Below are 27,792 nucleotides of genomic sequence, written 5' to 3'. Positions count from 1 at the left end.
GCATTCGTATGAAAAGGGGGAAGCAACCTGTCCTCTACTAGGAATCTCACAGCCCTGCAGTTTTCTGGTGCTCGGCGTACTCTTGACAGTGGGTAAGTCGCTTCGTCCTGCATTGCCTCCAGTATGGGTACTAAGCGGAGCGAGTTTTGTACAGACCCATTGACAGTAAGGAAGTTCACATTTAAATATGGCAATGATTTCCCAAACCAGATCAGTTCAGGACCTCCACAATGAATATGCATGAGAAGCTTCTGCGCTGGCGTCATGAGTCTTGCGGTTGTCCAGTGAGGTCGTGTATGAAAATCAATCTCATCAATATTCACTGAGGAGATCCTGAGCACCGGAGTGTCTGGGGTTTCCTTAGGACAGGTTTGGGAATTGCTGGAATATGGCATGTGAACTCGCATTAATAAATGGTAATAGAAAATGACACAGTGAGAAAATTCATCACCGTTCCCGTCTCCGCAGATAACCGTGGGAAATAATCCTGTGACATTCTTTCGTGTCTAGCTCAACCTCAGTCCTTATTCTTCAACGCACGGCTTAAGGGTCACTGGCTGGGCCCATTCGTACTCTGATACTTCCCTCCTTAAAAAACAACATGGGGATGGTTTCCCACAGTTAACCTCAGGGACGGGGACAAATTCTGTCCCTGTATAATTTTCTACCTGGCAGGACCCCACATAGTAGCAACATTCCAGAGCTGAGCTTGTGATGTCATAATGCCTCATTCCACCAATGCCTAAGAGCCAAACTCACCAGTGATGTCACAATAGCTTGATTGTCCTATACTTGGCTCACATAAGAATTGCTGTACCGGGACAGAACAAAGGTCCATCAAGCCCAGAATCCTGTTTCCAACAGTGGCCAACCTAGGTCCCAAGTAGAGAATGACAAGGGGACAGAATTTGTCCTCATCCCCATCACTGTGGATAACAGCAGGAAACCTTCCTGTGTCATTTTTTAGTGTCCATCTCAACCTCAGTCCTTCTACACCACAATTCTTCAATGCAAGGCTTAAGGGTCAGTGGCTGGGCCCATTCGTACTCTGAATCGTCCCTCTCTCCTTAAAGAATGACACGGAGATGGTTTCCCGCGGGGATGGGGACAGTGATGAATTTTGTCACTGTGTCATTTTCTACAGTAACATGTTAATAGCACAGGTTATTAAATCAGCCAGGAGAATACCGCTGTAGCTTAGCCACTGCTGGCCTGAGCTAAAGCCATATAAAATAAATGTACTGGATCTCCAATGTATGCAGTTTTTGCTCTCAGCCTGAAAACTGACTGGCTCTGGCCCAAGCACAGGTTTGCAGGAAATTAATCTTTTCTGTAAAAGTGTTTCTCGCTTGGGTAGGCTGTTTATCTGACTTGGTGGTTCTCGACCATGTCCTGGTGGACCCCCCCAGCCAGTTGGGTTTTCAGGCTATCCCTAACGAATATGCAGAAGACACATTTGCATGCCTTTTGCCTCCATTATATGCAAATCTCACTCATGCATATTCATTAGGGATATCCTGAAAGCCCGACTGGCTGGGGGGGGTCCCCCAGGACAGGGTTAAGAACCGCTGAGCTGGCTGAACGATAACACACTCCGGGGCTGGTGCTTGCAGTTTTGTTACATTTGTTCAGCATTTCTTGTCGGGGATATGGAAGGTCTTAATTAGCAGAGCTGTGGCTGCCAAGGTTGATGGAACTGGTGAGCCCCAAAATCTTTGCATGCATACCTGAACTGACTAATGAAGGGAATGGCGTTATCTTCCCTGTCTGAGCGATCCCCCAAGCTGAGGGGAGTGGCAGCACCTCTTCTAATTACCGCTCGTTACGACTAAATCACTTCTAGCATCCTGTGCTGACATATTCTACCGCTTGTTATCAGAAACTGATGTAGCCACATAGGCCCCCCTAGATTCACTGAACTCACCGATCGTGTCCCGACCAGTTTGCGATCGTTCCCCGACCCGATTCACTAACCTTCTGCCCGATTAAGTCTCCCACCTGATCCGATCCACCCATGCAAATGAGGGGAAATGGCACGCATAAGTAGGAAGCCCTCGATTCACTAAGCAGAAGAAGAAACACCGATTGGGTTTGCCGATCCGAAATGAAGCGACTTTTGAGGACCAGCCGCTTACTGTCCTTGCCGACTCTCCTGCTCTCTGCCGCCCTGAAATCCCAGTATCGAGGTTACAACCCCAACCATCAAAATTAAAAATGTGAAACTGTAAATGTCTGTATATATGCTAGCCTGGGGTTTTAACCCGCGGGTTTAAAGCGTGTTCTGTTCCATAACCTGGCAGCACAAATTGAAATGATTCCTTTTAAAATGTCCACTCGTAGGGCCAGCAAATAAACTGCAGCCACCCCTCCCCCTTCATTTTGACCTCGCTTGTGCGAAGAGCATGCGCAGATCGCATCTACAGCCAACAAGGATAATCTGCGCCTGCGTCTCGATCGCTCTACAGGGATCCGTGGGATCGCTTGTGGGCGCGCGTCCGATCGGATCATTTGTGCGTGCTGAATCTGTAGTGAATCCGTCGCTCGGCAAAAATCGGCCACGAATCGCCCAACAGCGATCCAGATCTTTGAGTTTAGTGAATCTAGGCCGTAGCGCTTTTTGGTGTGCCCTGACTCTCAAGGGTCTCAGTTATGAATAACGCCCGCGGTCGTCATTCTGAGCTTCTAGAATATTGGACGAGCCTGATTAAGCCACGGTGCTGGTGAGATTGTAATAGATCTTTGGCACTTTCTCCTAATTTCTCAGAGTTTGTTTTATGTCTAAACACGCTTTGACATATTCTCTATAAGAAGAGCTATGTGAATTCTAAAGCCTCTGTTTAAAAAAATAATCTTCCCCTCGGGTTCCTGATAACAATCGGCACAGCAACACCCCCTGCTTATAAGACTCATAATGGTGGGAACAGCTAAGTGCAAAAAAATGTTAATGCTAATATTTTCTCATGAACAAAAAAAAAGGGTGGGGGGGTGGGCGGTTTCATAGAAGTGCTTGCTGAAATTTTGAAACGCTGTGTGTAAGCAGTCCTGGGACCAGGGTGGGTTGCCGCTGTCTTTTTCAGCATGTCACACTGGTGGGGTTTGGGGACTCGTTACAGGGGAATCGGTGCTGTCCACTGTAGCAGAACAGGCCTCCATTGTACAGAACGCTTTACTCTCTCAGGTATGTTATGAGTTTCTGTTTTGCTTTAGGCTCCGTGACAAATTCAACTCAATCCTTGGTCGAGATCCAAAATGGAAAAGCCAGAAATTCTGCTGCTGTGTCTCTGGCTTCTACTAACTCTTTCGGCCTTGGGTGAGGCGCAGGCGGACACCGTACCTGCAGGCTGTGGTCCAGAACTAAACTCGCTTTATTACAATCTGTGCGACCTCTTGGCAGCGTGGGGAATCGTGCTGGAAGCCATCACCAGCGCAGGCATTGTTTCTACCTTCATCCTCGTCATCGTCTTGGTTGCCAGCATACCGTTTGTGCAGGACTCCAGAAAAAAGAGCCTCGTCGGGACTCAGGTTTTCTTTCTGCTGGGCACTTTTGGACTCTTTTGCTTAGTCTTTGATTTCATTGTGAAAAAGAACTTCTCCACCTGTGCCTCTAGGAGGTTTCTTTTTGGCGTCCTGTTCAGCATTTGTTTCTCTTGCCTGTGGGCCCACACCCTCAGTTTGAATTTTTTGGTGCGAAAGAACAAGGGTCCGAGGGGCTGGTGGATCTTTGCTGTGGCCCTGGGGCTCAGCTTGGTGGAAGTCATCATCAACGCTGAGTGGTTAATAATCACCATTGTCAGGAATGGTACGTCTACTCGAGGAGATCCATGCAACATTGAAAATATGGACTTTGTTATGGCTTTGATCTACGTCTTGTGCCTCATTCTTGCAACGTTTATCTCCATTTGGCCAACCCAGTGTGGAAGATACCGACAGTGGAAAAAGCACGGTATCTTCATCTTCCTTACCATTTCTCTCTCCATAGCCATTTGGGTGGTCTGGATTGTTATATATGTTTATGGTAACCAACAAATGGGAACCTACCCACAGTGGGATGATCCAACCTTGGCCATTGCCTTGGTGTCCAATGCTTGGACCTTCATCTTCCTCTACATCATCCCTGAGATTTCTCAGCTGACCAAGCCAGGTTCGGATCCGTCTTTTGAAGAAGATCTGTATCCAACCAGAGGGGTGGGCTATGAAACGATCCTGAAGGAACAGAAATCTCAGAGCACTTTTGTAGAAAACAAGGCCTTCTCCATGGATGAACCCTCCTCAGGTCAGTCTCTGCCTTTTGTTTTGCACTTTGTCTCTGTGGGTGGGGGTGGGGCTGTGTTTGGGGAAAAAAAAGGTCACAAGAGAGAGAATAATGTTGGTTGTATTGCAACTGTGTTAGGCAGTGCAAAGGAAGAAACTTGGGAGGATGTGTATTGCTGTTTGGATGCTGAATCGGCCATGATGAATCTTCCTACACCGCATCTTAGCAGCACCTGACCTTAGGGGGGGGCAGTGCCCCCATATCCCTCCAAAACTATGTCTGCTTCTTTACTCTATCGCCCCCGCACACCTCTTGAAAAGTTTGCCGGTGTGCTCAGCATCTTCACCTCCTGCTCATGCCGGCCTTGGCTCCCCTCTGACGTGACGTCCTGGTCCCTCGACTAGGAAGTGACATCGGAAGGGAGCTAAGGGGTGGGAGGTGCTGCTCAAGAGGTATTTGGAGAGGAGGAGAGGCACTGACACCCCTGGCAAGATGGCACCCGGGGTGGGGGTGGGGGGCGGTCCTCCCTCGCTCCCTCTTAGTTCAGCACTGGGGCGGGGAGGACGATTCAGCGCAGCAGCAATGAAATGTCCTGTGCTGAATCGTCCCGTTCCGTTTCTGGTAGGAGGTCACCACAGGGGGCCTGGAGATGAAGCAGGAAGCAGTGGGCCCCGAGTCTGTCCTAGGTATTGCATCTGTGTGGTAATGAGGCTGTCCTGGCCTGGTCCCTGGCATTTTCTTTGGCGGGACCTGGTTCTTTGAACAGCTGCCTTTAGGATATCAGTAAAACAGGAGTTGTGTTAATTGCTGGAGAAAACAGTTTCTGCTCTTCAGTAATTGGAGGGTACACACAAGAAGAGAGTTTTTTAGGGGGGGGCTTCTAACGAGTCGAGAGGGTAGCTGGGGCTGGAGATCTTGGTGGGAGGAGTAGCCTAGTGGTTAGTGCAGGGGATAGGCAACCTGGCCTCAATTCCCTGAGACTCTGGCCTAGTCGCTTAACCCTTCACTGTCCAAAGTAAAAAAAATAAGTACTCGCCTATAATAAGTAAACCGCTTTGGGAGCCACAGACAGTTCCCCCCCCCCCTCCCCTTTAGTGTAACCATACAGTAGGGACACAGCGTAGTAAGAGGTGGCCTTGTTAGTCTAAACTAGCTTAGTCTGGTCCTAGTTCAGTTATTTAGCATGGATCATTTTATGAGAAAAGAACTCTCTACTGAGCCATCAGCATGCCAAAATGCCACACAGCGGAGGCTTCGACAAAGACATCAAACCTTCCTACCGACTTCTACACTGGCGCCGATGGAGGTGTGTGTGAAGTTCAAGTTTGGATGTTTTTGCTTTAAGGTTTTTTGGCCCCTAAATATATAACAGACCTTTTCTCTTTCACAACAAACAGACATAAGAGAAGCTCACACTTGAATTTTAGAGGATATAAATTTAAAAGACATCATCAACATCTTTTCTCACATCAGGCCACATTATGGGGTAAAGATCTGGAACAATTGCTTACGCCTACTACTTATGGGGAATTTAGGAAACGCCTAAAAACATATCTGTTCCTGAAGTATTTAGGCAACTAACCTGCACAATCTTATTCCACAATAACTGATCCCTAGAAATGTTAATCACTAACCCTTAACTTTGTTAATTCTACTCAATCTGTAACATCTTTTAATCATTGTAAACCGCATAGAACTTCACAGTCCTGCGGGATATAAACTGTTGTTATTATTATTAATGTAAAGAAAAGGAGCTGCACAAGGCTGTAGATCGTGTACACGTCACATCCAGCTTTTCTTTTACTCCCATAATGCACTGGGGTATAAGATGAAAACAGCGCCCTCTGTTCCCACAACGCACTGGGGTATAAGATGAAAGCTGTGCCCTCTTTTTCCTTTTAAGTATCGATAGGAAATAATTTGCACAATATCCCACGACCTTCTGGGGAAAGGGGCAAAAAAATCTAACTGTTAATATTTCAAGACTGTTGACTTTGTGGTCTTTAAATGTAAACCTAGATGCCAGTGCTGATTATTTGGGTATAAGGCAGTCACTGTAAGTTATTTTGGTATCACTGGTAGCAGTAAAGACCTTCATGACTTTCAGTTGCTTTTGTTGGAATAAACCCTGGCATGAGCACCTCCCCTCCCCTTGTGGTTCATGGATTTCTAAACTTGAAAACATATTTAAATGTGGGCCCTTGTTCTTCGCCATTATCTTGCCACTTCTGGCTGCCCTGGATGTGTCTAGTAGTTTGTAATTAAGTGTTTGCTCCTGATCTCATTGCTTCAGGCACCTTCTGCTTCTGCCTGGTTTATTTCCACCAGACCCTATTCTGGTTTCGCATCGCACAGCTCTGCAAGTGCTGCTTGTATGAAATCTCCGTACAGCATCCTGGTCACACTCGAGGTGAGAGAGCTGGCTGAGCTCTGGGTGAGGACCAGCCTGAAGGCCAGGACAGTGTAGTTACTTACCTGTAACGTAGGTTCTCTACAGGTGAGTAACTACACTTTTATGCATCTGAGTTTGCCTAGTCTTTCTTAGTAGACACATCTGCTCAAAACAGCAGTACCAGCTGGATCCCAGCCTGCACACTTCGGAGGCCAGGGCCTCTGTTTTTACCCTACCTAAGGCTTCTGTTAAAGCTAAGTAGTCTGCATCAGGTTTTGGTTCTGATAAGGCCCCCCCTGCCCCATTCTTCAAAATCTGTTTTGAGTCCCTGTGTTTGGCTGAAGATTCGGGCTTTATATGGCAGCATGGGGTTATTAGAAAGGTGATAAGCAGAGCTGCGTGCGGATTCATTTAGAGGCCTCGTAGGGCAGGTGCGTTCAGAATCGTAGTGCATGAATGAGATAGAAAAAGAGGGGCTGCTTTGAACGAGATGGTCCCTTAGTGCGTAGAATATCTCATCAGCCACCGGGCTATTCCTATTAACTTTGACAGTGATCCATCCATCATGGATGCTTTTTGTAGCAGAAACATATGTAAATGTCAGCCTTGGTGCAGCTGCTGCTTTTAAATACAGGGTTTTGCTTCTCTAGGCTCTCTGGTGGAGCGTGATTATGGTGGACATCCAACAAACTGATTTGCATGGGAAGCCTTTTGAGTAGGGTTAACAGATATCCAATTTCCCCGGAAGGCTTTTCAAAACCCAGCACTTTGGGCTAGATTCACTAACCTGCCCAATTGTGACTGACCGTGTCCGATCCGGGCAGGTCCAACGGATTCACCAACCAGCAATATTCAAATGACGGCGATCGGAGGATCGCCCCCATCTGCCAACACGGATCGCTAGTGTGCGATGCTGATGCATGCGGAGATCATCTGTAGATGGTCTGCGCATATATCTAAAAGATCCCTCTGAGCTGTGATTTTTTTTTTTTTAACCTTTTTTACTTTACTCTTTTGTAGCCCAGCGAGCCCACGGGTTAAAACCACAGGCTCACAGTGCGGGGAAGGGCAGGAGAGATCCGGAGAACAGCAGGGCGGCGATTCGGGGCGGCAGGCAAAAGAGATTCGGGGCAGCAGAGAGCAGGGCTTTAATGGAGCTGGAGAGTCGGAAATATGTTTGCGACTGGTCCCCAGCAGTTGCTTCTTGGGTTGATCGGCCAGCCCAGTTGGTTTCAAAAATTTCTTTGGTGAATCACATCCCTGTCTACTTTGCATGCGTTTCTCCTCATGCATGGATCAGAAGCGGATCGCAGGAGAGGTTCGTGAATTGGGCTGGAGGGAAATCTGGTCACAAACCAATCGGTACACGATCGGTTTGCTTCGTGAATCTAGCCCTTTGTCCGGGTTATAGTAAGGGGAGAGGCGAGGGGATGGTCCGCCCCAGGCATTGTCTTGGTGGGGGCGCCAGCATCCGTCCTCTCTGCCCCCACCCCGCTCCTTCCTGACCCCCCACTGCTGGGTTCCCCTTCCCTTCCCTCATAACTCTTTAATTTTCCCAGCGTGAGCAGCATCACGAACTTGCTGCCTGCATCAGTGTTGGCTCTCTCTGATGTCACTTCCTGGTCCCGCCCCTAGGAAGTGACGTTGGAGGGAGAGCCCGACATGACGCGGGCAGCAGGTTTGTGATGCTGCTCATGCCGGGAAAATTAAAGAGCTACGAGAGGAGAGAAGGGAAGGGGTGCCACACGCCCTCGCTACGCCATTGCCCACAGCGTCTATAATCCTCGCCTCCAGCACTGTATTGTGTTTTTATCTGTATTGTCGTAAGGAGAAAAGAAAGAGCAGCATTAAAATGCACTGTTAATTTTTTAACCCTTCAAAGTCAGCAGACACATCAGACCCTGAGCAGTAAATGTTAGCTTGTGTTTAATTACCATATTTGTCGCGTATAGGACGCACTTTTTTTCCCTCAAAATACGCTTAAAATATGAGGTGCGTCTTATGCGCTGGTTATCAAAATTATGAGTTGAAGTGTCAGTCGGTCTAAAACTTCTGGTGTATATTAATATACCGTCAAGTCGTGTCTGCTCTCTCTCGGATGCTGCGAGGTCTTGCAAGTACGCACTGTACACGCGCGTCATGTCGTGTCTGCTCTCTCTCGGACGCTGCGAGGTCTCGCAAGTACGCACTGTACACGCGCGTCATGTCGTGTCTGCTCTCTCTCGGACGCTGCGAGGTCTCGCAAGTACGCACTGTACACGCGCGTCATGTCGTGTCTGCTCTCTCTCGGACGCTGCGAGGTCTCGCAAGTACGCACTGTACACGCGCGTCACGTCGTGTCTGCTCTCTCTCGGACGCTGCCAGGTCTCGCAAGTACGCACTGTACACGCGCGTCACGTCGTGTCTGCTCTCTCTCGGACGCTGCCAGGTCTCGCAAGTACGCACTGTACACGCGCGTCACGTCGTGTCTGCTCTCTCTCGGACGCTGCGAGGTCTCGCAAGTACGCACTGTACACGCGCGTCATGTCGTGTCTGCTCTCTCTCGGACGCTGCGAGGTCTCGCAAGTACGCACTGTACACGCGCGTCACATTGTTTCTGGGTTTCAAGGATGAAGATTGAAAGGTACCTAACTACAGTGTTCCCTAGTTACATTTTTTGTAGACGTAAATTACTATAAAATTAGTACAATCATTATGGAAATTTGTGAAAAAATGTAGAAAATTAATTTTTTTTCTTAAAAATGTGTATAAAAAAGGGGGGGGTGTCCTATATGCCGACAAATATGGTAAGTGCTAAACTGTGGGTTTCACATTATACCAGCAGTAAAGGGCTTTGCTAATCTTTAAGGTGTGACGTCTCCGTTCTCCCCAGACCCAAAGCCTGATCAGCATTCTTCTTTTCACAGCCAAGAAGCCGGTCTCGCCATACAGTGGCTATAATGGACAACTACGCAGTAGTGTCTACCAGCCCACCGAGATGGCCCTGATGAACAAAGGCCCAGTGAGTATAACCAGTCTGGGGCAGAGAGGGGGACAATCAAGCCCCAGTCCCCTGGGCTCCTGTGTGTACTTTCCAAGTATGTAGGGAAGGGAGGGGGGAGAGAACATGTTTACCGCAAAGTGGAAGCCATCGACCTGAAAAATTATTTTCCCTGAATTTGAAATGCTGTTTGATGATCAGGGTTATAGTCTAGAAGCCTTTTTTTTAAACTCTTGCTCCATTGCATTCTGGGATTTGTAGTTCTTCAGAACAGCTGGCTAAAAAAAACCCTCCAGCCTACAAGAAATAAAACAAGCAAGAGAGGAGGAGAAGTTCCACGGCCCCTGGGTTTACACAGCCGCACACACGGACATGCCGTCCTTTGCTCAGTTCTACGAGTGTGTACGGATCAACATAAAAGCAAAGCTGGATAAATGGAATCGGCTGGTGACCCGCCCTGTCATATAAATAAGGAATTATTCCTTGTGCTTTGCTAATAATTAAGGACACTCTGAAGCCCCCGTGCTAGCTAATTTCATTCCCACGCTATTTAGAACCATACCCTCTTGTACATACAAGCAGAAACAGTCGTGCCAAGGTGAAAGGAGAGGTGAAGCTGTTTCTGTCTGTGGAGCAATGTTCAGTTGGGAAATCTAGAAGTATCACTATGTTAGCTACTGGTTCCACCGGATGCTGCCCCCACACCAGGTGCCGTCCCCTCCCCAAACCACTCCTCTACTCTCCCCCCTTCCCCACCTAATAAAAAAAGCAGGAGGGATGCCCATTCCCTCCTGCCACCAGATGCTCCCCTGAACCTCCCCCCACTCCTCAACCCCCCCCCCCCCTCCCAGTACCTTTGTCTGAACAGAGCCGGGGGTAGGGAGGCTCGGTCCCTCTAGCTCCGAAGCCCACTGGTCCAAAATGGTGTGCCTTTCCCTTGGCGCATCATGTGATGCACAGGGAGGAGCCTAAGGCCCTGCCTAGCTCAGATGCTTAAGGCCCCTCCTGGGGTACAGAGGGAGGAGCCTAAGGCCTTGATTGGCTCATACACCTAAGGCCCCTCCTTAGGAGTCTGAGCCAATCAAGGCCTTAGGAACCTCTCTGTGCATCGCATGATGTGCTGAGGAAGGGAAGGCCCGCCATTTTGGATTTGTAGGCCATGGAGCTGGAAGGAGCAAGCCTCTCTTCTGCTCTCTTCAGACAAAGGCCCGGGTTGGGGGAGGGGTTCAGGGGAGCAACTGGTGGCAGGAGGGAGTGGGCATTCCTCTTGCCTTTTTGGGAGGAAAGGTAGGGGATGGTATGGGGGGTTGGTACATGACGCGGGGGGAGGGAACATCTGATGGTAGGAGGGGAGTGGTCATCCCTCCTGCTGATTTTCACTGGTGCAAGGGGGGGTTGCACCCCAGTGCTGGTTTATTGGGGGGATGTCAGGGAGGGCTGTCATTAGTGGAGGGGTGCTGCTTTTTTTTTTTTATGGAGCAGATATACATCTATGCCCATTAAAAAAAAAATAAATAAGGTAGGGCACGTTATAAATATTTTTGTATTGGAAGGACCAGTCACTTTTTTGTATCACTAAAAGTGATCACTTTTTTGTGCATTGGGGAAACCATGTTAGAGCACCAATTGCTCTACTAGTTTACATGGCATATAAATATTAATGGCCGGATCAGAGAAAACCACGTGGTGAGCCGTTTTCTGCATCAGGTCAGCAAATCTGATTGGCACTAAACCAGTCAAAACCGGCTAAGCGATGATCGTTTGAGGAGCGCTGGCTTTAGTGCATCTAGGCCTGAGTTACTGAACTGTCGGATTTTAGGGCTAGATTCACTAAGCCTACGGATCAAGTTCCGACCACTTAGCGACCCTTTTGTGGCCCATTTCCCTTCGACCCGATTCACTAACCTCTGTCCCGATCATCCTCCGATCCACGCATGCAAATGAGGGGGAACGGCATTCAAATGTAAGCAGGCAGCGATTCACTAAAAAAAAAAAAAAATGAGGGACACCGACTGGGCTGAGTGATCCAAAAATAAGCGACTGCTGAGGACCAGTCCAGGTCCTTTCTGACTGCCTTGCTTTCTGCCGCCCTGCTCTCTGCCCCAATCTCCTGCCCTTCCCCGCAGTGCAAGCCCGTGGGTTTAACCTGTGGGTTTAAAGCAGGGCTTGTGAAGATTTAAAAAGTAATAAAAAGTAAAGTTTCCCGCTCTGCCGGGCACGGAGGGCCAGCGCATGCACAGACCATCTACAGATGGTCTTCACATGCATCAGGATCGCTGTAGGGCGATCGATTGGGGGGGTGATTCTGATCGCCCTCATTTGCATGAGGACGATTCGTGAATCAGCCCCCCGGCCACAGATCAGATCGGATCGCTCACGGTTTGGATCCGATCTGTGGCCTTAGTGAATCTGGGCCTTATTTTTTTTTTTGCAAGTTTAGTTTTAAATGGTGCATTAAGGACCATTGTACAGTGGTCATACAATCACTTGAGTATTAATGTCCTTCTTATGACAATCGGGAATCTTTTAATAGCTTACCTAAGGCAGTGCTTCTCAATAGAGAATGACACGGTGACAAAATTCATCACCGTTCCCGTCCCCGCGGATAACCGCGGGAAATAATCCCATGTCATTTTCTAGTGTTTATTTCAACCTCGGTCCTTCTACACCAGCATTTTTCAAAGCAAAGCTTGAGGGTCAGTGGTTGTGCCCAATTATACTCTGATTATTTCCTCTCTCCTTAAAGAATGACATGAAGATGATTTCCCGCGGTTATCCGCGGGGACGGGAACGGTGATAATTATGTCACCGTGTCATTCTCTACTTCTCAACTCAGTTCTTGAGGCTCACCTAATCCCATCAGGTTTTCAGGCTATCCACAATGAATAAGCACGAGAGAGATTTACATACTATGGGAGGCATATTTGCATGCACTTACTTATGTGTATTCTTTATGGATATCCTGAAAACAAGCACTGGCGTCAAAATAATAATTTTATTCTTATATACCGCCAAAGCCATGAAAGTTCGAGGCGGTTCACAGTAAGAGGTGCTGGACAATCAGCGGAATAGTTACAATGTAAAATCGTTGAGTACATGTAGACCGAGTAAGGAGATAAAGGCTTTTAAGCGTTCTTAGGTTACAAATCGATTAAACAAGCTCGTTTTTACTAGTTTTCTAAAACTTAGGTAGGATGAGGAGTGCCTAATAATTTTACCCAGCCAATCGTTCAGTTGTCCTGCTTGGAAAGCAAGAGTTCTGTCCAGGTGTCTTTTGTAACGGCAGGCCTTTACTGTTGGATGGGTAAACACGTAGGGTACTCAGGCTGAATAAAATACACACCAACAACACTATAATCCCCTAATGGGAAACTGTATCACAATATTAATATATAGTATGTTCCCATATATCTGAAAAAGTGTATCCTATTTTACCTAGAAATCTATCAAGGAGGAGGCCTCAGTAATAGAGCCCACGTTCAGTCGTATTCACAGACTGGAGATTTCAACGTGGTTATATTGCTCTTTAGCTCTAATCATTGGCCAACTCCTGTATTTAACTTTATTATCTTCTATCAATATAAATAAGAATTCAATATTCTAATTAATATCCTATTCTATAAATATTTTTTATCAATATTTTTATATTACGTTTTTACTTTAAATTTTTCTAAAATAACTTATTGATATCTACACTTCTCCATCTGGTTTGAGACTAATCTGACACGATTTAAAGAACTCTTCAGTTCTATTTCAAAAAGAACCTTGCTAACGTTCAATTTCTTGCAAGTTACTTAGCTTTTTAACAGCGCTTGTATATCAAAAACAGCCAACGAGGCCAGCGTTTCGTGGACTTCCACTGCTGTCCACTGCTTCAGGGCTATAAATCATATGCACCAAGCCACTGTAAAAAGAAAATAAACTCAGATAACTCATTCAAAATTTAGTATCATACAGAGCTTTTTTCTTTACTTACTTTTCCGTAACTTATTGACAGCAGTGGAAGTCCACGAAACGCTGGCCTCGTTGGCTGTTTTTGATATACAAGCGCTGTTAAAAAGCTAAGTAACTTGCAAGAAATTGAACGTTAGCAAAGTTCTTTTTGAAATAGAACTGAAGAGTTCTTTAAATCTTGTCAGATTAGTCTCAAACCAGATGGAGAAGTGTAGATATCAATAAGTTATTTTAGAAAAATTTAAAGTAAAAACGTAATATAAAAATATTGATAAAAAATATTTATAGAATAGGATATTAATTAGAATATTGAATTCTTATTTATATTGATAGAAGATAATAAAGTTAAATACAGGAGTTGGCCAATGATTAGAGCTAAAGAGCAATATAACCACGTTGAAATCTCCAGTCTGTGAATACGACTGAACGTGGGCTCTATTACTGAGGCCTCCTCCTTGATAGATTTCTAGGTAAAATAGGATACACTTTTTCAGATATATGGGAACATACTATATATATGAATAAAATACACTCCATGCAAAGGACGCCAACCTACAAATTAATGCATGCATGTCTTTATTTTAAAAAAAAATATTCACACATGAAAAAAAACAATTAAAAAAAAATCATGAAATATAGAGGAAAAGGCCAACCAACCAATTATTTTTTTTTTTATTTTTTATTTTAATTACCTGTGCATATACTTAATGAACAGCCATTCAAAAGACATTTAAAGTATGACTAACCTTGGGTCAGAACCACTACCAGACTAATGCTGGGTTTACTAAGCACCTTATTCTGTACTCGGACAGTCATACAAGCAGGACAGAGATGGCCCGGCAGTGCAGTAGACGTGAGGGCCCTGGCTAGAGGATGAGGATAGAGCCCACGGGGTGGGAACAGGGACAAACATTCTGTAGCCCTAGCATCTATCACTGTCGGCTTCACACGTGTAGATCTCGCTGCAAGATCAGTCTGTATTCTGTGAGCTGCTACGAAGCCAGACACCTTGTCGGAAAAAATGCGGAGTTTCAGGACAGCCGCAGGACGGACTTAAATTTTCTTTCAGAGCTAATCAGCTTGTCGTAGGTTGATAAAATATAGCCTGATTAAAAACGGACATGTAAGAGCAAGTTTTAAAGCTATAAATATGTGCACGGACCATTCTTGCTAACTTGTGCTCTGTAACATTGCCTACCAGAGGAGCTCAGCCTGCAGCCACAGGGGTTTCCAATAGCTGTCTCCAGACTACGCATTTACTCTGCAGAGCTGCAAAACGTCATGCTACAGCAGTTTGTACCGAAAGAAATGCCAAAAAGGAATCGCAGATGAGCAGGGACTGGCTCTGCTTGCATCCCGTGACTCTGTTGATAGTAGTCCCAAACAGGGAAGGAACGATGCAAGCGAAAACACAGCTTAGGTTACCTGTGAAAATGCCCTCCAAGCCAAAAGAGAACAAGAGCCAGGCACTGGGACACCTGGAGGAATTCAGGGCCGCCTTACTCGGCCAAATCCAATCGGTTTAATATGATTTAATTACTTATGGTCCGTTTAACTATGCAGAAGTTCAGAGTGGACTACAGATTCGTTAACATAATTAAAATACAACATTCAGACTTAAATAGCAATTACTATCGCAATTAAAATCAGTGCATAAAATACTGTACATTAACAAACCTATTTAATATCTTTGTGAGTGATATTGCGGAAGAACTGTCTGGCAAAGTTTCTCTTTTTGCAGAGATACCAAGCCATTTAATAGGGTAAATGCCTTGGAGGGTGTGGATAACATGAGGTGGGATCTAGCGAAGCTCGAAGAATGGTCAAGCAATTGGCAACAAAGATTTCATGCAAAAAAATGCAGGGTCATGCACTTTGGCTGCAAAACTCCAGGAGAACAGTATGGTATAGGAGGCAAAGAATTTCTGTGCACGTAAGAAGAGCGGGGACTTGGGGGGGGGGGTGATTGTGTCTGATGATCTCAGGGTGGCAAAACAGGTAGAAAAAGCGACAAAGCCAGGACGATGCTTGGGTGCATAAGGAGAAGGAATGGACAGTAGGAAAAGGGAGGTGATAGTGCCGTTGAATAAGTCTCTGGTGAGGCCCCATTTGGAATATTGTGTGCAATTTTGGAGACCCCACCTTCAAAAAGATATAAATAGGACGGAGTCGGTCCAGAGGGCTGCTACAAAATTGGTTAGTGGCCTTTGTCATAAATTGTATGGGGACAGACAGAGAGAAATTAATATGTATAATCTGGAGGAAAGACGGGAGAGAGGGGATATGATAGAGGCGTTTAAATAACTGTGGTGGTAATGCACAGGAGATGAGTCTTTTTCAAATGAAGGAAAACTCCGGAAGGAGAGGACTTAGGATGAAGTTAAGAGATGGTAGGCTCAGGAGTAACCTAAGGAAATAGTTTTTTACAGAAAGGGTGGTAGATACGTGGAATAGTCTGAATTCAAGATAACATGGGACAGGCATGTGGAATCTCTTAGGGAGAACATAAGAATTGCCATCTCTGGATCAGACCCTGGGTCCATCAAGTCCGGTGATCCGCACACGCGGAGGCCTCGCCAGGTGTACCCTGGCCTAGTTTTAGTCCCCATATCACTGTATGCTTCTCAAGGGAGAGAAGAGAAGATAATGGATGGTGGGGAAGGGCAGACTGTTTCTGGAAATGTTTTATTTGCTCCCATGATGAAAAAATGACCAAAACCAAAGAGTCATGGAGTGTGTATGCTTTAAAAAAAGAGACTGAATTAGGTGCAAAGGGAGTGCATTATTTCTTTCATGTAATAACAATGACAATATGAAGAAAGAAGTGAGATGGTTCCATTGAAGGACAGCACAGCAAAGGGGTGGGGCTAGCGGCGGCCTCCATTTTTTTTAAACTGCTGGGCTGAACCATTCCTGTCTTGAAGCAGGAGGGGCTACAAGTCTAATCTAATCTTCGGTTTATATACCGGGTCATCGCCCAATGGAGCTCGGCTCGGTTCACATATAATTAAGACTAGAGCAGTGGTTCCCAACCCTGTCCTGGAGGAACACCAGGCCAATTGGGTTTTCAGGCTAGCCCTAATGAATATGCATGAAGCAAATTTGCATGCCTATCACTTCCATCCTATGCAAATCTCTCTCATGCATATTCATTAGGGCTAGCCTGAAAACCCGATTGGCCTGGTGTTCCTCCAGGACAGGGTTGGGAATCACTGGACTAGAGGACATGGACAAAGAAGCATGGGAGAAGTAAGTGTCCGGCAACCGAAGAGCGGGCTCAGCTTTAAACATTTTTCTCTAAATCACGAATCATCCTTCTCGAGGTTGACCACCTTGAATTCAGCTGAAATGTCTCTTCACCGCACATTTGGAAGGAAGTGTTTCCAGGGTGTGCTGAAGTCGGGAGAGAAGCTGATAAGGTTCTGGTATCTCCGAGTCATTTATCATTTCACTGCAGACTCCTGAATGTCGGTCTTCATCAGCCATCATCCCTGAGGTCACGGCATGAAAACGAATCGGCCCATCTGGTCCATCCAGCCATCTGTCAGATGTGTAACCAGTTGTAGACTCTTGTTCCTTGTCCAGCTGTGCTTTTGTGCTGGGTATTTACTGTCCTGGAACGATTTAGAAGCTCATTTCATAGAGACGTGCAGACAAAATGTACCCGTGTGGCCTTTGGAGAATTTTCAAAACTGAATTGATTCCCACAGGCCTGTTCTGAAACCTACCCCAGAACCTTTGCACCCCCATTTTCACCTTCTGTTTACCGAGCACCCACATGTCTGGATGAATTTCTTTGCGTACATTAAACATAAACCGAAAGCCGCCACTTGCATGGACAGGGGAGATATCAGTCAGACGTTCAAATACTTAAAGGGTATTAACGTAGAGCAAAATCTTTTCCAGAGAAAGGAAAATGGTAAAACCAGAGGACATAATTTGAGGTTGAGGGGTGGTAGATTCAGGGGCAATGTTAGGAAATTCTACTTTACGGAGAGGGAGGTGGATGCCTGGAATGCGCTCCCCAGAGAGGTGGTGGAGAGGAAAACGGTGACTGAGTTCAAAGAAGCGTGGGATGAACACAGAAGATTTAGAATCAGAAAATAATATTAAAGATTGAACTAGGCCAGTTACTGGGCAGACTTGTACGGTCTGTGTCTGTGTATGGCCGTTTGGAGGAGGATGGGCAGGGGAGGGCTTCAATGGCTGGGAGGGTGTAGATGGGCTGGAGTAAGTCTTAACAGAGATTTCGGCAGTTGGAACCCAAGCACAGTACCGGGTAAAGCTTTGGATTCTCGCCCAGAAATAGCTAAGAAGAAAAAAAAAAAAAAAATTTAAATTGAATCAGGTTGGGCAGACTGGATGGACCATTCGGGTCTTTATCTGCCGTCATCTACAATGTTACTATGTTACAGAAGTGTTGAGAGGGGGAACTTGATCATGGCTGGGCCTCTACTATGTGAAGATATAAGACTTTTAGGGGTCCTGCACTAGTGAGAATGGAGCTGCTCAGCATCCCGCCTAAACCCACCTCTCCGCTTCTCTCGTTCTTCGTCTCTGTGGACAGCACTCTCATCTAGCGGGGAGTGTGTGGCACAGTGGTTAGAGCTACTCCTTGAGACCCTGGGCAAGTCACTTAATCCCCCATTGTCCCAGGTAATCCTGCCAGGGAAAAATGCTTGAGTACCTGAATGTACACAACTTAGGTTATAAGTGTTATATCCCTTCTTACTGTAAATCGCCTCGATCTACTTCCTATTGACCAAGAATTCCTAAAGTCTTCACTGCTTATTCCCACACTGTATGACCTGCTCTTCCTATTGTAAATCACCTCAACTTACTTTTTATTGTAAACCTGCATCTAGAATGTTACCAAACTCTGCACAAATATTCATGTCCTCAAAGACTTCATTGTTTTTTCGCTGAATGTCCAGCTCTTCTTTATTGTAAACCGCCTCAAACTACTTTGGCTTTGGCGGTATATAAACAATAAATTATTATTATTATTATAATGCTAAAAAAAATAAAAAATGTTTCCTATTTTGTCTGCTCGTAATCTTAGGGACATCTTTGACTCCTCTGTCTCTCATACACTGCCCAGATACAACATTTCACTAAAACCTGCCGCTTCTTCCTCTATAATATTACCAAATCGGACCCTTCCTCTGAGCACACTACCGAAACACTTATCCACACCCTCATCACCTCACGCTTAGACTACTGCAACTCGCTACTCTCAGGCCTTCCACTTAGCCATCTTGCTCCCCTGCAATCCATCCAGAATTTGGCTACGACTCATATTCCGGGAGAGCTGCTTTACTCACATTACCCCTCTCCTTAAGTCACTTCATTGGCTTCCCATCCGTTTCTCAATACAATTCAAACTCCTCTTCCTGACCTACAAATGCACTCGCTCAGCTGCCCCTCACTATCTCTCTTCACTTATCTCCCCCTATGTTCCCCCCCTCCATGAGCTTCACTCAGATGGTAAGTCCTTCCTATCTGTGCCCTTCTCTTCAACTGCCAACTCCAGAGTCCGTCCTTTGTTCTTTGCTGCGCCGTATGCTTGCAACAAGCTGCCCAAATCCCTTTGGCGGGTTCCATCTCTGATAGTGTTCAAGGCCCAGTTAAAAACCCACCGCTTTGAGATTGCTTTTGCCTCCTAACTCCTCTCACCTTTAAGTTCTGCATCTCCAACCTATATGTCATGTCTGCCTGTCCAAGTTAGATTGTAAGCTCTTCTGAGCAAGGACCATCTATAAATGTCAAAATGTACAGTGCTGCCTATGCCTTTTAGCGCTATATAAGTGATCAATATTAGTAGTAGTAGTAGTGAATGGGCCTAGTATGTCTTAAGCTTGGACTTTACCACAGGCCAAGCCCATTTCTAGCACAGCTATAAAGGATTTTTGTGTTTGTTGCTTTTCTGGCCCTGCATTAATGTCTGTATTATTGCACAGCTGTTTTAAAAATTTAACACGGATGCTAAGGGTTCTTGCATTATAGACGGACTAACTAGTTTGCACGCAGGTGTCGCTTCTCCACCCATTCTCTGTCCCTGACTTATTTCCTCCCCCCCAAAAAAAAAAAATTAGTACACACACACTCGAATCTTATGACAATATCAGACAACTTCAAAACATTCAGAAAAGAAATCAAAACCCTGCTTTTCAAAAAATTCATCCAAATATCTTAACCCCTCCTCTTTTACCTCCAGAAGATTCACCGACCTTCAGATAACCTTCCCCCAAATTACCCACCTTAACACCTTCCAATTAAACAAATACCATAAATAGATTGTAACCTACCCTCTCTAACTGCATTCCATATGTATTTTTCATACAGTTCTTCACTGTCAGTTTAATTTCCATCCTATAAGTTCACATAGAATTTTTCTTTTTTCAACCATCTTTATTTTCTCTTCTTTATTAATTTCCAGGTACTTTAGTTAGATTGTGAGCCTTCGGGACAGTAAGGGAATTTTTTAAGTACCTTCTTACTTCTCATTTATAATCTTAATGTATATTTTCTTCAAACCGCTTAGAACCTAACGGATGTAGCGGTATATAAGAAATAAATTACATTACATTACATTACACACATGGCAAAACTAACACAGACCACTTTTAACACAACTTAGTAAAAGGGCCCCTTACTGAACCGAATTAAATGCACATATTAGGTAGAGATTGTACAAAGACAAGTAACACAATGCTTGGAAATGAACTAGATAAAGTATGGTTAATTGTCTATGAATCGTTTCATTTTTCACTCTTGCTTTAATACCAACAGTCTGAAACGCCCTACGATGTCATCATCCCACGAGCCACGGCCAACTCTCACGTTCTGAACAGCAACCACTCCACGCTCCGAGCCGAAGATGTCTTCGGCGCCCAGAACAAACACGCAGCCTATGAGGAAGCAAAGAAGTCTCAGGTCTGACCAATCAGTAGTCTTAAAAACAGCAGCGAAGTCCTCGATTAGATTTAGCTCCTACCTTTTCCAGTGGTCGCTCACGGTGAATTACTGTACATTCAGGTGTGCTAAGTGTGTCCCTGGAGGGGTGGCAATGAAAGTTACGTAACTTGCCCAAGACTACAAGGAACAACAGTGGGATTTGAACTAGGGCTTCTGTTGTCAGCCCAGTTCCTTCACCTCCAAGCTACTCCTCCACTCCACTGAAGTAGCACAGAGGTATCGCATGCGTCTGACTGTAATGTCGGTGACAGCGTCACACTGAACTTAACACGGCTATTGCTGGTTTGTGCATTCTACAGAACATACCAACCGCTTTCCCCATCAATCCCGCCTCCATAACTAACCCACACCCCGGACAAGCCTGATGCTGACAGCGTTGAGGGGCTTGTGGGTAGTTTCACCATTCACCTCCTATGCACAGTGGTGTAGTGAGGGTAAGAGGTGCCCCACCACGCCCTCCTTTCTGCCCCTCACCCACTCCTTCCATGCCCCCAATGGCACACATGAGCCCTCCTTGCCCCCTCCCACCTGGTACCACTTTAAATCTTCTCCAGCACGAGCAGCTTTCCAGCCTGTTGCTCGCACCAGCATTGACTTTCCCTCTGATGTCATTTCCTGGCCTTCTGATGTCATTTCCTGGCCCTGCGACTTGAAAGTGATTTCAGAGGGGAGCTAGGCCAGCGTGAGCAGAAGGCCAGAGAATTTGCTTGCACTAGCAACGATTTAATTAGGTACAGGGAGGGGGGAGGGCGCAAGCATGGCATGGGGGGCAGAGAGGTGTTGGTGCCTCCACCAAGACAGCGCCCCCCCCCCTTTATTACGCCATTAGGCACAGGCGAAGGCATGCAGCAAAAAAACTACACAAATAATTTGTATTACCTTTCCCTTGCTTTGCCTTCCCTTCATACTCTGTTCTTAACCTCCTGGCAAACAGTTTGGGATTTATCCTATGAGTAGTAGCTATTCCCACCATATAACATCCTATGACAGCTATTCATTCCCATTAGAGAATTACATGGGGACCTTTTACTGCGGTAAACTGTGGTCACTTCAGTAAATCTGCAGGAATGGAGACATTTGCAACTGGTTTACCGCAGGAATGGGGGACAAGACCTTTTATCGCCCCATGGAAGCAGTAAAAAGTCTTGCTCCTGTGGTAAAAAAGTTGTGCCCGTGTCAGACTTGGCATCTCCTCCCCAGTTCATCTTTAGTAGCAAGCCAAGCCACGATGAAGACAGAAGGAAACCAAAGCCTGAAACCAATGTGATTTGAAGAATAAAATTACCAGACAAAAGGTAGAAAAAAAATTAATTAATTTTTTGTGATTAGAATATTTCAGATTTGAAATCTGTATCCTGCTAGAGCTGTGTTTCTTTAGCTTCCAGCTGGCTTAGGTCTCTCTCTCTCTCTCTCTCTCTCTCTCTCTCTCTCTCTCTCTCTCTCTCTCTCTCTCTCTCTCTCTCTCTCTCGGCATTTGCCCTAGTTGCTCTCCCCTAACACTATTCCTGCCAGGTGTGACTGAAGTATTCTGTTAGCTTGATTTTTCTATGTAGCATTCTGTACTAATTTGGTTTGTTCAGTTTTCACAATAGTGGAGGGGATATTTGTGAAAGGGAGGGGAGACAGGGGTTTTGTTGATCCTTGCTTTGTATTATTTGTGTTTATAAAATGACATTTGTACAGAATAGTCTCTTTTTATACTTTAATAAAATAAGTTTAGTATAAAATCATAATTATTTGAGGCTTGTGTGGATGGGATCTAACAGTTTACAGGGCAGGGATGGGGACTGAGCTCACGGGGACCGAGCTCGCAGGGATGGGACGGGAACAGTGATAAATTTTCTCCCCATGTCATTCTCTAGTTCCCATTACATCTGATATTACAGTATTCCCTGCATTGCGAAATGGACACTGTCTCTTGGAAATGCATAGAAAGGTTTCCATTTATAACTATAGTTAAAATCTTGTCTTCATTATTCTAGGCTCACTCTCCCTATTCCAATTCTCGCTGGTAAAAGCCTGTGGCCCTCTTGGAAGAACTCTGTGCAAGCTCCCTCCTCCTCGTGGCACTAATCCCTCTCTCGTGGGACACTTTCCTCTCTGTTGGAGTAATCCACGCTACCTCCCGGGGCAGTCCTGTCATCCTCCTCCACAGAAGGAGATTTTACCTCTCCTGCTTTGGTTGAATCACACTGAGAACATTTTAGAAGCTGGCCAGAACACCTTATCGGAATGTTGCAAGGAAGAGGGCACAAAAAAAAAAATCCAGGAAATGAGGAACCGGCTCTAGAAATGGGGATCACCGTCTAAGCCCATGGCGCTGCTAGTCGCAGTCTGACTGACTTATTCAGAGACGCAGCTATAGACTCTTCCCAGTATAAATGGCATTTCCCTAGTGGGGCAACTGTGTGAAAATGTGCCCTGTATCACTTTTTTCCCATGAAACATTTCAGTTCCAGCAAGGGCATTTGGAGGTATTTTAAATTCAGTTCCATTCAAGGACGATGTCAGAAACTAATATGCCAAACAAAAGGTGGGATGCTCTTCGGCCTGCCTGAGACCGTTCAATGTAAGGGTCTTTTCTAGGTCTGGTCAAATTGTTGTGAAAAGAAGTGTTGGGATTTTACAACAGCCTCCTCCTGTACAATCGAGTGTGTGACACCACCAAGCCACACGCTTTTCCTCTGGATTATGCATTAAAAATCCCCCGTGCCACTTTTACATCGCAACTTGTGACGCTGACGTTTCTCCCAGCAGGTTTGATCGTCCCTTCTTCATTTGCTCAACATTTAATACAGCCGTCAGCAGTATTGCACTGGCCAGAAACTTTTCTGCAAGATTACTGAATCCTCTGATTATTTTATCTCACTGGAAGCGGCACGTTCTGTTAGGGGTAAATAACACGGCAAGACTGGTTCTCCTTTACCTGCAAGAAGGGAATTTATATCCAGATGGACAACAAGGCTTCGGATGTATTCCCTATCGCACTCCAAGCCCCACCGACCAGGCCTGCCAATAGTCAACTGTCGTAACGAACAGGTCGGTGTGAAACCTAGAGCTTGAGCGAGGAATGTCACAGAATTAAGTAAAGCATCTTTGGTAAAGCTCTGAGACATTCAACATCTGGAGCAAAACTGAGGTCACCGGGGACAGAACCGCTTTTGCTTTTTTCTCTCGCCCCCATTACGCTGCAGAACTAGTGAGGTGGGTTTTGGACACCGAACTGAACCTGTATATCGGGATAAGCAGACCAAGGTGCACTGGATTCAGGGTTACAAGGAGACTAATGTAAAAGATTAGCAAAAGCTCAAGTGATGTGAGGAGAAGATTCCAGCAAGGGGAGGGGGGAGGGGGGAAGAAATAAGCAGGTCTTACTGTCCCACTGTTGGGTCTCTGTACAGTTCCGATATATTTGTTAATATTCAACTTGAATGCAGTGCCTTTCTATATGTACATATATTTTGTCATCGATATTTATCCCATTTCTATATAAACATGCTTAGGTTTTCTGACCAGCACCCTGGTTTTTCTTTAAATATTTTTTTGTGTATATTATATTTACATAACCTATTCTGTATATACAAATTATTTTTACACCAGGGCGTATGAAGGGGCAGTTACATGTGTACCTGCGACTGCTCAGTTTTATTAAAGTGATATTTAAAAACCACCTGAACTCTAGCTTTGCTTTCTGTCATTGTTATATGTGGCTTCCAGCACTACAGAGGGTTTGATTTATCACAATTCTACCCCCCCCCAATCCCAGATGAATAGTTTATTTACTTATACCCCACTTTAACAAGATGGGTTACAGTAATACATTCACAGTAAGTACACTTCCCCCTCCGTATTCGCAGGGGTTAGGGGCAGAGCCGGCCCGCAAATATTAAGAAACCGCAAATAATCGGGCCGGTTCTGCCCCTAACCCCCGCTTCCCCTGGCTATTTTAAGCCCCCCCCCTTAAGCCTTACCTGGTGGTCTAGCGGGTTCTCGGGGCAGGAGCGATCTTCCCACACTCCTGCCCCGTGCAGATCGCTCGCAGGAAATGGCTGCCTTGAATTCCCGTAGTCTCTCGAGCCATTTCTTGCGAGCGATCTGCACGGGGCAGGAGCGTAGGAAGATCGCTCCTGCCCCGAAAACCCGCTAGACCACCAGGTAAGGCTTGAGGGGGGGCTTACAGGGCTTAAAATAGCCTAAAAAATTAAATGTATTTTTTGATTTAAAACCGCGAATAAGCAAATCCGTAGAATCAGAATTAGTGAATACAGAGGGGGAAGTGTATTACAAGACAACCATAAATACAGACACACATACAGTTCATCCACGTAGCAGATAAGAGAAGTGCTCAGCACCCGTATTTCATTTTGCAAAAGAGATGTCTCTTCAAAAGCTTCTTAAAAACGGTTACATCCTTTTGCTTTCTAATATAAAAGGGAATACGATTCCACGCGTCCGGGCCAGCACAAGAAAATGCTTCCACTCTAGTTGCATGTAACCTTGCCTGCTCCCTTGATTGAGCTGAGTGTAGACTACGTGTACAGATATACATTCAATCAGATATTTTGGTGCCATTTCATGGCGCAAAGATAGGTTAAGAGCAAGTTTATACCGTATCCTGAACTGGATCTTCAACCAAAGAAATCGAATACATGATCAAATTGTTATGACATTTTTAAATTCTAATAAAGCAGACCTCTAACTAATATGTCAGATATATGGTTGTGTTTGTGGTTTGCAAATGGGGGGAGAGAAAGGGGTTTCCGTTCACCCTCCAGCAGCTATTGCCCTTATTTCAGTTCAAACTCCACCTCTTTCGTCTTGGCCATGCAGGGGAGGCGAGGTGCTAGGGACAGACTCTCTGCGTTGGGATCAAACTCTCCAAACCGAACCTGGATGACCTGACCACTTTTGCGCTATACAATTACTGTAGTTTCTAAAAACAGAGATCGGGGGAAGTGGTGATGCACCAAAAGGTGAATGTGTCTCAACCTGAATTCAAAAGTACTTGGGATAGGCACGTGGGATCTCTCGGAGAGAGAAAGAGATAATGGTTACTGCGGATGGGCAGACTGGATGGGCCATTTGGCATTTATCTGCTATCATGTTACAATGTTTCTATAACCCTAAAGCTCTATGACCTCACAATGCAGGTGTAAAGAATCTTAGCCTATAGGAAGAGGAGATGCAAATGTTAAGAGTCTTAGCCAATAGGGAGAGGAGGAGAGAGTACATGCTGCAGATGGGCCATTTGGCCTTTATATGCCATCATGTTTCTATGTTTCTATAACCATAAAGCTCTATGACCTCACAATGCAGGTGTAAAGAGCCTTAGCCTATAGGAAGAGGAGATGCAAATGTGAAGATCCTTAGCCAATAGGGAGAGGAGGAGATAGTGGATGCTGCGGATGGGCCATTTGGCCTTTATTTGCCATCATGTTTCTATAACCATAAAGCTCTATGACATCACAATAACAGGTGTAAAGAGCCTTAGCCTATAGGAAGAGGAGATGCAAATGTGAAGATCCTTAGCCAATAGGGAGAGGAGGAGATAGTGGATGCTGCGGATGGGCCATTTGGCCTTTATCTGCCATCATGTTTCTATATTTCTATAATTACTATGTAAGGTACAAGCAGAATATCTTCAAAATTTATAGCCACACTAAATGATATTCATATACTAATGCTATCAGAAAACAAGTGCTACACTTATTTCAATTGTGAAAACGGTAAAGACCTCAGTGTTTCCCAGGATAAAACCTGTGAAACAAACTATGCCAATAATAATATTGACATAGAGAAAAACATCCTTGGTCTTATATTTTACCGTTACACTTAGCTCTTATTTTCAGCTTTTTATCGTTTTATTAGCTTTTATACTTTTTACTAACTTTTATATTTTTATAGAGAGGTAAGCACTTATCTTGTTTCCTTCTGATAGCTCAAAATCACCGCAGCTGCAGTTTTAGCGGTATCCATATGCCGCTTTTGAACAGTTTCAAATTTGATCAATTCAGAAATATCCCAACAGGCCCTGTTTCGCCCTACGGCTGCATCAGGGGATTATCTATAAAACAAAATATACTGTTACTTTCAAAACATATATATTTCCCATAAAAACTGCCTAGATTTTAAGACTACCTACTTTTCAATACGAGCTACTGCTTCAATGATTTTCTCCCAGCGAAATGGCGGCTCGGCGTACTACCGGGTTTATATAGGAAAATAAGGGACAGCACCGCACCAATCAGCAACTGAGGAACACGGAATCATAGCCAATCGCCATGACTTCCGGGTTTCTCTTAAAAAAACGCGCGCCATTCAATCCTGACATTTAAGCCATATGGAGTATAAGTCTTTAGTCTAAATACCCATTTTTGTTCTTTTTGTCTCAGGTTTAATTTGAAATCACCCCCTTTATTTGAGGGATACAGCTTTTCTATAACCCAGCAACGCATTTCGGAAAATTTATGATTGGTCTCTAAGCAGTGCTGCACCATCCGTGCCTCTGTTTTACAACAGGTCAAACAAGACCTGTGTTCAATAATTCTGGTTCTAAACTGTCTAGAGGTCTGACCTATATATAATAGGTTACAAGGGCAACTAATGGCATAAACAATCCCACTAGTATCACACGATGTCATTGAAGTCAACAGATATTCCCTCTTATCATAAGGATTGATAAAAGCACGACCCTCTTGCATGTTGTCACATACTGAGCAATGCCCACATTTCAGGTGATATTGAACAGCTCCCTTACTAGTGGGGCTTATCAGCTCTTGCAAATTTCTATTTCTAGAATAAGCAGTCGTGACTTGAATATTTTGAAAGCATGGATGGACAGACAAACAATTCCAATGTTTTTTTTACAATTTTAGAAAAATGTCTGGATTGTTGGGAGTGCCTTAGCACACACACCAATTTTTCTGCTTCCTGTTCAGGTGTTTTGTACTCTAAGAGAAGATCTCTTCGATTGTACAGAGCTCTCGTGTATGCTTTTTTAATACAAGTAGATGGATATCCACGAAGTCTGAAACTTTTCACTTAAAACATGAGCTTGTTTCTTGAATTCAGCTTTGGATGAACATATTCTCCGATAACGGAGGAATTGTGAGTATGGGAGGCTTTCTTTCAAGTGAGTAGGATGAGAACTGGAAAGTTCCAAGAGGGTGTTTTTATCTGTAGCCTTCCTATGTACTGATGTCTCAAAACACTCTTCATTCTTAGTAATCGCTACAT

At 45.0% G+C, this 27,792-nt stretch overlaps 1 protein-coding gene across 2 annotated transcripts in view; it reads left to right on the top strand.

Annotated features, from left to right (window-relative positions):
- The window catches only part of GPRC5C (G protein-coupled receptor class C group 5 member C), a 65,823-nt gene extending 41,597 nt beyond the window's left edge, over window positions 1-24,226 (top strand). For both annotated transcript variants that reach the window (XM_033960943.1, XM_033960942.1), the window contains exons 2-5: window positions 3,208-4,273; window positions 9,551-9,645; window positions 20,371-20,514; window positions 22,539-24,226. In XM_033960943.1, coding sequence (XP_033816834.1) covers window positions 3,250-4,273; window positions 9,551-9,645; window positions 20,371-20,514; window positions 22,539-22,571 — 1,296 coding nt within the window. In that variant the 5' untranslated portion in view covers window positions 3,208-3,249 and the 3' untranslated portion in view covers window positions 22,572-24,226. The remainder of the gene's footprint in view (window positions 1-3,207; window positions 4,274-9,550; window positions 9,646-20,370; window positions 20,515-22,538) is intronic.
- The last annotated feature ends 3,566 nt before the right edge of the window (window positions 24,227-27,792 follow it).

The sequence above is a fragment of the Geotrypetes seraphini genome, chromosome 10, assembly GCF_902459505.1.
Source record: "Geotrypetes seraphini chromosome 10, aGeoSer1.1, whole genome shotgun sequence".
In the NCBI taxonomy this organism is placed as follows: domain Eukaryota; kingdom Metazoa; phylum Chordata; class Amphibia; order Gymnophiona; family Dermophiidae; genus Geotrypetes; species Geotrypetes seraphini.
Note: the sequence above shows the minus strand (reverse complement) of the source record. Positions and strands in the feature narration are given on the sequence as shown.